The sequence below is a fragment of the Centroberyx gerrardi genome, chromosome 9, assembly GCF_048128805.1.
Source record: "Centroberyx gerrardi isolate f3 chromosome 9, fCenGer3.hap1.cur.20231027, whole genome shotgun sequence".
Lineage (NCBI taxonomy): Eukaryota > Metazoa > Chordata > Actinopteri > Beryciformes > Berycidae > Centroberyx > Centroberyx gerrardi.
The window spans coordinates 28,647,634-28,657,077 of NC_136005.1; the positions used below are offsets into that span (position 1 = coordinate 28,647,634).

Consider the following 9,444-nt stretch of genomic DNA (forward strand, 5'->3'; position numbering starts at 1 on the left):
CATCGGGACGCGGAGAAGAAAGGGGGGAAAGCAGGATTTCTGTGTCGGGACAACAGAATTAGATGAATTAAACATCATAAGGGGGGTTCAGGCTCCTGGATTCCCGCCCAGTTCTCTCTCTCTCTCAAGTGGATTCAGACAAACACGAGCGCCGCGACCGCGCAGGACGTCCCCGGCCGCGTCAAAACAGGAAGTTTACGCGGCAGGCTGGAGCGGGGCGGCCGGTTGCCATCGTCGCAGGAATGAGATGAGAGAAAAAAAAAAAAAGAGACATAAAAGACAGGATATGAGCAGAATGAATGAAGAGGCTCTTCTGTTCCAGGGAAAACAAGCAGAGAAGAAGAAGAAAATAGAAACAGGGTCATCTTTCACACAGAAAGCCACAAAACACAAGAAGTCATGATCGGGTCTATTTCCAGATTCTTTAAGTTTACAGTAGTTACAGGAGTTAATACATCCATCCCCACTTACAAAAAAAAACATATCAGGAAAAAAACAATTAAAAAAGTCAAATCAAAATGGGATAAACTATTTGAATCAATTTGATTTTTGTAGTGTTTTTTCATTACATAGAAAATTACAATGATTTCAATTAATAATAGAGCTGCTATAGTATAAAGATGTCATAGATAATTAGAGAAAGTCCCAGGTTTAAGTCCTTCATGTGCCTTCATCCATCAAAATCGCTGAAATGACGTCGACTGGCTTCAGCAAACACACAAAAAAAAAAACAAGATCCAACAACATAGAAAATACTAGATTATTTCTCATCAAATTCCGACAGCTATCTAAAACATAATTGCTAGATTCTATGAATGACCGTATATCAAAATAAATCACTTTTTTCCTTCATTCATTCGTTAGAGCGAGAACCCAAATTTCATATTCACAGACATTGTAAAAAGAGCGATAGAATATTTCCATAAAAAATGTACAGCGCTGCTCCTTCATCGTCCGACATAAAATGACTGCAGTTTAGTGGTTAAGCGACGTATCGGGTTAGAGCTGCGTGGAGATTGTCTGATAGAGAGCAGCAGCGATAAAGGCAGCTATTGTCAGTGTCTGATGGTGTGTGTGTGTGTGTGTGTGTGTGTGTTTGGTTATGTTCGGCGAGGTCAAAGCCTCCTCCGTGCCTGGCTCATCCAGGTGTGCAGCGGTCATCTCTGTGCCGACGGACAGACCGGCTTATCGCCCGCGTCCCGGGAAAACCTCGCCGTCTCCCAGAAGACATCTCAGGATCTGAGGAGGGAGGGATGACGAGGTGACACTCTGACGAAAAATGTCCAAACTTTAATAGTCAGTCATGTTAAAAACGTGACCGAAACGTTAAAAACAGTATGACTGACAGTTAAAGTGAGTGTTGTGATCCCTCCATTCAATTTCGTCTCTCTCTCTGGTTGCTTTAACGCGATTCTTTTCCAGAATCTGAGGAAAGAAAATGTTTTTCCACTGCATTTTTTTAACGTAACCTCGTGTTTTCGACGGTTTGGCTTGTGGGGGACAATGTCAGCTGTCAGTTATAGTTGGAAAAAACAGGAGGTTTTGCAGGACACGGGCAATATTTGAAAGACAGAACGAGAGAGAGACATGGAAAGAGAGACAGAGAGAGAAGGAAGGAGACAAAGCCTCCTTTCTCTGGGAGAGTCCAGCTCCGCATTCCCTTCATTCTGCTGGACAAGACCTGAGCACAGCTACAGCTGGCTCTGTGTCTCTGTGTGTGTGTGTGAGAGAAAGAGAGAGAGAGAGAGAGAGAGAGAGAGAGAGAGAGAGAGAGAATTTTTACCACATCCCCACAAGAATAGAGGGGTCACTTGTGGAGGACCACACAGGAGAAAGGGGTATTTTTAGGGTTAGTAGTTGAGGTTAGAGTGTGAGTGTGTGTGTGTGTGTGTTGCAGCATTTCAAACATCTCTAAAGGCAATCTTTATCCAGTTGTGCAGATATACAGTATAGATACCCAATTAAATACCTATCAACATCTACCAAAACAATGATTCTCTACAACTACCAGAGCGTCCATAACACCAAGCTTTAAAACAAGGCCGTCGTCAAAGACAACCTGCGACTGCTGTTGAATTATTCTTATAATGCATGAAATGTATTGACTTTGGTATTCACTTTTCCATCAGGTATATTGCAGGTGAAGTGTGTGCAGTTATAAAGGCATAAAAGGATTTACATATTACATTATTATTGCTTCTATTTTCACATAGACTGCTGGTTCAAATCTAAAAAGCACAGGTGATAAACTTTTAGAAATGTTAAAAACAACCTGTTCGCCATCTCTCCATCCTCTGATCACCACCGCTTTGGTCTGTCACCTAATGATATGCGTGAATAAAATACACCTCCTTCATCTCTTTCTGTCGGCGGCTCATTATCCTTCCTCTCCTTTGCTCAAAAACAACTTTTCATCTGACCCCCCGTCCGTCCCGGCGCTCTGTCCCGTCTATCACAGTTGGGGGGGAAAGGAATCACTTTCAGTTCAGCCGCTTTATGTTTCCCGCCCCAGAAGAAGCTTCATATAACTGACCTGGGATCCCAGTGAGGGTTCAAAGGCTCCAAGTGCCAAGCACCGTGTTGGCCTGTGTTTACTCGTCAACTCTTAGCGATTGCTTTTCAGGAAAGTTCCACACCGAGGGGAGAAATATCACCGGCAATGAACAGTGACTCCACTTTCCATTTTGTGCTGATTGAACTGAAAGTGAACCGCCCCCGACCGTGCCATCTATAACACGTCCGCATTCCTTCAGGCTCTCCCTCTCCTCCCTTTTCTGAGTCTGCGTTCCTTGGAAAAGACATTTCCGTGAGGAATTGATTCGGTCACGGCCGGCATAGGGCACCGGCGTGAAAATATGATTAGACTGATGAAAATTCTGGAGACAAAGTTATTCTAAATACACTCAAAGTGACTTATACTGCAGCGGATAATAGCTCATGATAGTTGCAGTGTCTAATTAGCTTCATTGTAGCCACCAACTATGTAACAACTGTCATATAATGTGATAACATGATGAAAATATCATATAATGTCCCTCTACATACCTTGAAAATGTAATAAAAAATGTTCATAAAATGGCTGGAACATCTTCAAACGGGTATTGTAATAATCAAAAAATGTTACAATATAATAATAAATATAAATATAATCATTTCTGGTTGTGCAGTAATAATGTATTACATTATCAGCAAAAAATGATTACAATATCGCTCTGAAGACGTTATTAGCCGGTAATTCATTACATTAACAGGATTTATTACATTTTCGACCCATTTAGAAATGTAATGATTTGTAAATTTAATTTTACAAATGATTACATTATCTGGCAGTTATTGCTTTATCAGAAGAGTCATGACAAGTTATAAGCCTGTTATATGAGCCTCAAATGGAAAATACATTACAATAAAATTATAGCTGTATGTTTTCAGTAAATCTGCTGTCAATGTGCTGAGATGACAATGACTCATTTTCCTTGTTGGTATTTATCAAGCATCCTCTAGCGTTGGCCAGCTTTGTTTTTCAGATCATTAAGAAAGAGCTGGTAGCATGTCACTGACCTTAGATCAGCCGTCTAACTGAGAGAGGCTTGACCAGGGACAAACCCCTTTTGTCCTCGTCCACACATCTACAAAGCTGCCTGGATAAAGCTCACAGATCCGGCCCCCGCCCTGCTTCCAACAAGTGTTTCTTACCAAGAGATTTTTTTGTCGCTCCACTCAATAACAGCCTAAAAATACACAGATGTGTCAAAACACATGAGCCATGGTGGGGGCAGAACCTCTGCGCTCTATAGAAAGACAGAAAGAGAAAGACTGAGGGGTCAGCAGGGCGTAACCAACTCAGCCTCTGCTTTGCCGCAGAGCCGGGCAAATTATATATTCCAAAATCGGTTATGAATATTTGATCTACTTATTGCGGTGCATTTGAATTAACATGACAGGCGCCTCAAAGGCCTCTTCAGCGGAAATGAGAGGAAAAAGTTAAACCAAAGTCCTTTTCTTTGTTTTGAAATATACTGAACCGGCGTTTCGCCCCGGTTCCGGCTCGCTACTCGCTACTCGAACGACAGCAAGTCCGGGTGCGGCTCCGCCTCCTCGGCGTTCACCCCGGCGCTCCTCCTGCAGGGGGCGCCGTTCTCCAGCAGCACCTCCTCGCCCAGGCTGATGCGGTAGGGGCTTTTCCCGGGGCAGGGGGTGGAGGCCTGCCTGGAGTCCGGCCCGGAGGCCTTCTGCCAGGCCTCGCGGGGCTTGGCTCGGGGCTCCGCCAGCGGGGGGTCTTTGTGGATCAGGTCCGGGACAGAGAGCTGGAGCTGGACGCCTCCCTCCGTCCTCCTCTCCTCCTCCTCCACGGCGTCGTCGTCTTCTTCTCCTCCGTCCGCCTTCCCGTTGCTCCCGGTCGTCTCCGCGGGATTCTTCTCGGGCCCTTCAGTCGTCCCCGCGTTTTTCTCTCCCGCTTCCCGCTCCCCTTCCTCCTTCTCGCCGCTCGCCGGCTCCTCCTCGCCGATGAGGGGCGTCTTGCCCGGCGAGGAGGGGAAGGAGGAGTCGGCGGGGGCGGGGGCGGGGGCGGCGGTCTCCGGCGAGGCGACCACGGGGTCGGAGGAGATCATCATGTCCTGGGTGGTCTTCAGCGCCCGCGGCAGCCGCTTCTTCCCCGTCGGGGGAGGCGGGTCCAGCCGAGGGAAGGAGTCGAAGGAGGAGATGTGGCTGGAGGAGAGGAGAGGAGAGAGAGAGCAAGGAGGGGAGCGAGAGAGTGAGACAGACAGACACAGAGAAAGACAGAAGGAGACAGAGCTGTTATCATAATGACTTATTTTTTGTGGACATTGAGCGAAAAAGTGTTTACAAAAACATAAACTCATTTCTCAATCTGTTCCCCAGAGTGACAGCAAATTACCATGGTAACTATATTCTTATCACCATAGCGATAAGGAAGGTCTTGTTATTACCGCTGCATGATCTTTCACTGCAGCTGCCAGACACGCACGAAAACACAAACAACTATTTAGTTCAATAAGCATGCCTGCGCTATGTGAGAATATAAAGAGCACACATAACCTTGCTTTATCAATCGACAGCGAAGCCATACTTACTCGGGAGCAAGTTAGCATCTTTTCTAGCTTTCTCTCTCCATGTGCTGCTGTGTCTAAGAGCCTGTAGGATTTTCATTAGGTCCTTGTTGAACTGGCATGTCTGATAGTAACTTTTATAGACCAGCTGATGCTCCTGATGGCACTAGTTTTCCCCGCAGCTGCATTGGAAGACTGATTTTTCCATTTCACGTTTATCTACAATTCAAACAGCATGTGGAAGCGTTTGGCTAGCTACTGTAGTGGGAGATTCACCTCATGTTCCCAGGTTTCCTGATAAGGGGAATTGGGTCATTTTACAACATAAGATGGTTTGATTTAGCTTTCCATAATATTTGCTGGATTTCTTCTTAATGCTTTAAATCAGTGGTTCTCAACATGAGGTCCGGGGACCACCAGGGGTCCTTGAGGGGGTTCCAGGGGGTCCCCAGCAAATTGATGAATTATTAAACTTCAGCATTATTTCATTTACAAGAAGTTAAAACAATTAGAGAATGTAGAAGAATGACTGTTTTGATCATAATTTCACTGTTATCTCTCTACCTACAATACAGATAGTCATGGAATTCTGGACAAAATCATATCTAACAATAAAAATATTCTCAGATTTGGGTCCGAGGGACAAAATCTCATCAAATGGGACTAAATTAGGGGTCCTTCATATGAAAAAGGTTGAGAATCACTGCTTTAAATCCTTGAACATTAACATGCGCTAACATTGCGTCCTCCTTTGACCCTTTGTTGAGAATGTAACATTACCATAGCAGGCCTTGCTAAGCGACTGTTAGCAGTTGTTTATTCTCAAGTATGTGCACTATGTGGAAGAAATCTTTTCAGTGTCCATGTGTTTGCAAACATAATACCATCAAGGATGTTCTTTACTCTTATTATGAGTATTGACACTGAGCGAGTCAACACAGCTCGGTACCTTGTGTGCAGCTACGTAACACTACTTGATTGCAGTAGAGAGCAGACTCCACACATACACAAGCACATAGGCAGATATATATATATATATATATACACCACAGAATCTCCAGATCATCCCTGCTAAATTAAACAAAATCAGTTCACAGTCCAGTAAATAGAGACAAATGGGAGAAGAGCCGGTGAAAAATGACTTTCACTTGACTGATGTTCAGTCAGAGAGACAACAGATCAATGGTCCTGTGGAGCAGAACAACTCGCCGGGCGCAGACACACAGAAGCAACCTGGGATAAATACTGTGTGTGTATGTGTGCACGCGTGTGTAAGTAATGAACAGACAGACGTAATTAAAAGGCGATTGCATTTTGGCTGTGTGAGAGAGGTGAGAAGTTCAGACTGAAAAACCTGTCTTATTCAATTTCGGCAGTCTAACAAGCCAGTCTTTTATGTGTCATCATTAATTTAAAACCTCCACATTTTGGGATAAAAAAAAAAAAAAAAAAATCCTCTTGAATTATTCACATTTTTTGACCCAGCGGTTAATACACAGTGATAGACAGAATTTTTTTCAGAGCTGGTACTATAATTTTTTTTTTTTTGCCTACATTGAGATAATGTCAGTCAGTGTCTATATCATTGTGTTGAGTTTGCAGTCTTGGAAAGTTCTGGAATTTACACAAGGGAACTGGAAGTCTTTTTTCACATATCCCTCCTAGATATACAATCACATATATACAGCAGCCTCATACACGCATTCATTTCATCAGAGAGTCCGAGACAGTATGGGGACTCAGACCTCCGACTTTCAGGTCAGAAGCCTGCTAATTAGTTTGGGAGTGGATATGAATCATGTTTAACTATTTATGATGACCTTGGTGTTCCATAATGAGGTACTACAGATATATGACGCTGCAGTCCAACGACTCCAAAAAGTAAAAAATCCTTTCTTCTATTAGATTAGTCATAATAATTATTGCCGCAATGCGTTGCTGTGTTTTTAAAGCTGCACTGTCTAATTTTGCAAGTTGGTGGCCCCAAATAGTAGTAAGAGGGTACTGTTTGAAATGTGATTATTCAATACCCAGACATCATTTAACGTGATGTCAGTAAACTGCACACAGCACGCTCATGTTTACCAGTCTGGCCGGTCTGTGATGCTTTATACCAAAGATACCAAAGAGATAAGAGAGGAAAAGATCTAATGTTGGTGAGTCCAGCTTTCTCTGGATGGAGCGCTGCTCACTGCTATTTAGGAGACACTTTGGATTTCACTCTTGGCAGCCTTATGTCCCATAGGGGATGAAGAGGAGTAAGTAGTTGGATTTCACTCTTAAGTTTCTATTTGTCATTTTCTGCCCATGGAGAAGATTTCCGGCCAGTGACCCGTACCTGACATCAGAATTTATTGTGTGCAAATAGGGCAAATCTACAGCATAAATATCTTGCCTTATCTTGCCAGCTTTAACCTTGCAATATGCAACAGCCAAATAAATAAAGGGCTTTTCATATTTTCAGGAGAAAGAGTCACCTTGGATTTAATTTTTTTATCCTTCTGTTGCCACAGAGTTCAACCATTTTTCTAAAGAACATTTCTCGTTTATACATCTTCTAAGCCAAAGCACTGTTCATTTTCTTTTACTATTTTTAGCCTTTACTGTACTTGGCTAGTCATGACTAAGTTAGACCATATTTTGGTCCAATGGCCTTCCAGGTACTGTGTCTGTGTTGATACATATGCTTGAAGGTCATGCTACTTTCTGTGTTTGTGTGTTCCTGCATGTGTCAGTGTATAGGATAGAATAGGATAGAATAGGATAGAATAGGATAGGATGGGATAGTGTTTTATTGATCCCTGAGAGGAAATTGCACTGTATCCTTGATCTTTCCCACAGTCCCTCAAGTAAATCGATATGTACTAATTTTAAAATAGCTGGAGTTGCACATGGTCTAAATCCAAATGTTTTGGAGGCCGTTACACCCTTTGAAAAGATTTAGACCTTCAAATTGAGGACATTTTTACAAAGTGAGGTAATTTTGTCCAGTCCCCACTTCTGCATGGGGCTAGTTTAGGATTAGAGATAAAATTAGAATCAGGATTAAGTTTAGGTTAGGCGTGTAGAGGTTAGGTTAAGGGTGAGGGAACGTAGTCAACTGAAGGTCCTCCCAAGTACAGTAAGACCTACGTGTGTGCGTGTGTGTGTGTGTGTGTGTGTGTGTACCTGTTGGCAGTAGTCTGGTTGAGTTGGTCCATGCAGCTCCACACAGCTCCGACGTTCTTGTTGACCTCGGTGACCCCGATGTCTCCAAGGTGGCTGGGCTCCTTCCTTCTTAACAGATCGTTCACCTGAAAGAAAGAAAGAAAGAAAGAAAGAAAGAAAGAAAGAAGAAAAAGAAGTATAGTTATGTAGGCACTTTCATTTTTATATCAGGAGAGTGCAATATGTATGAACTGAGGGTATACGAGGGTAATATGTGACCTTAAATCAAAGGTTATGCAGAATGTTATGCTCTGTTGTAGCGCTGACCTTTGCCCCGACAGCCTTGCCCAGGTTAATGGCGTTTTTCAGCCTCTGCTGGCCTCCAGAGGATGGGGAGTCGATAGAGCCGATGCCCAGGTTGGGGTTAGCCGATCCCGGGGAGCGTCGGGCCGAGGGCTGGCCCGGCCTGGAGCTCTGGGGACTCTGCTGCTGGGCAACGGAGTTCTCAAACATGCTCTGATCAACTGGGAGATGAGGGAAGAGAGAGACAGAGAGAGAGAGAGAGAGAGATTAGTGAAGGCATCATTTAACCGAAGATGTGGGCATGTCTGATTTTGAGAGCACATATTGAAGCAAGGCTGCAGACACATCAAGCATTACAGAATATGAATGGGATGTTTACGGTGAGAACGCAATGCACGACAGAACACACTTCCCACCATCCCATGTCTCTCTGCAGTTTTGCACAACAACACTCATCAGAGTAAGGTTTAAGGGCATTTCATGAGGAGGCATGGAACATATGGCATCCAGATGGCACAGCAATACACCCACTTAACAAGTAAGCATTCTGTACATCACGCAATAATAAATAAGACATAACACAAAGCAATGGGCATGACACATGCACATAAAAAGCAATAGCACCAACGAAAATGAGGCAGAAATGGACCAAAATGCAGGAGGCAGAAAAATAGCGAAACATAAAAACAGGGGAGTTCAGGTAGTTTTCAATCCACTTTAGAAGACGGAACGTCTTACCTCTTGCAGAGAAATGTTTCTCGGAAGGCATTTAAGTGAGACATAGAAGTGTCTTAGATTTCACATCATTACGGCTCTAAAGCAGCAGATCCCAACGTACACCGAGACTCACAAGAGCTGCATTTCAAACAACATCATTTTATTTGAAATCAGGATGCTCGGCACACCGCGACCGGAAGGCGCGCCGTCT

General features: G+C 43.7%; 1 protein-coding gene across 1 annotated transcript; it reads right to left on the reverse strand.

The window, feature by feature from the left end:
* Positions 1-3,214: 3,214 nt before the first annotated feature.
* c6h1orf226 (chromosome 6 C1orf226 homolog) lies at positions 3,215-8,726 on the reverse strand. The gene is made up of 3 exons (XM_071918318.2): positions 8,541-8,726; positions 8,235-8,359; positions 3,215-4,704 (listed from the first exon to the last, which is right to left on the reverse strand). Exons 1-3 carry the CDS (start codon positions 8,724-8,726, stop codon positions 4,056-4,058), a joined length of 960 nt encoding a protein of 319 aa, XP_071774419.2. The 3' UTR covers positions 3,215-4,055.
* Positions 8,727-9,444: the final 718 nt, after the last annotated feature.

Coding starts and splice junctions, on each gene's coding strand:
- c6h1orf226 (XM_071918318.2), bottom strand. CDS start 8,726: ATGTTTGAGAACTCCGTTGCCCAGCAGCAGAGTCCCCAGAGCTCCAGG. Junction 8,360..8,540: donor GCAAGGCTGTCGGGGCAAAG/GTCAGCGCTACA, acceptor TCTTTCTTTCAG/GTGAACGATCTGTTAAGAAG. Junction 4,705..8,234: donor AACCAGACTACTGCCAACAG/GTACACACACAC, acceptor CCTCTCCTCCAG/CCACATCTCCTCCTTCGACT.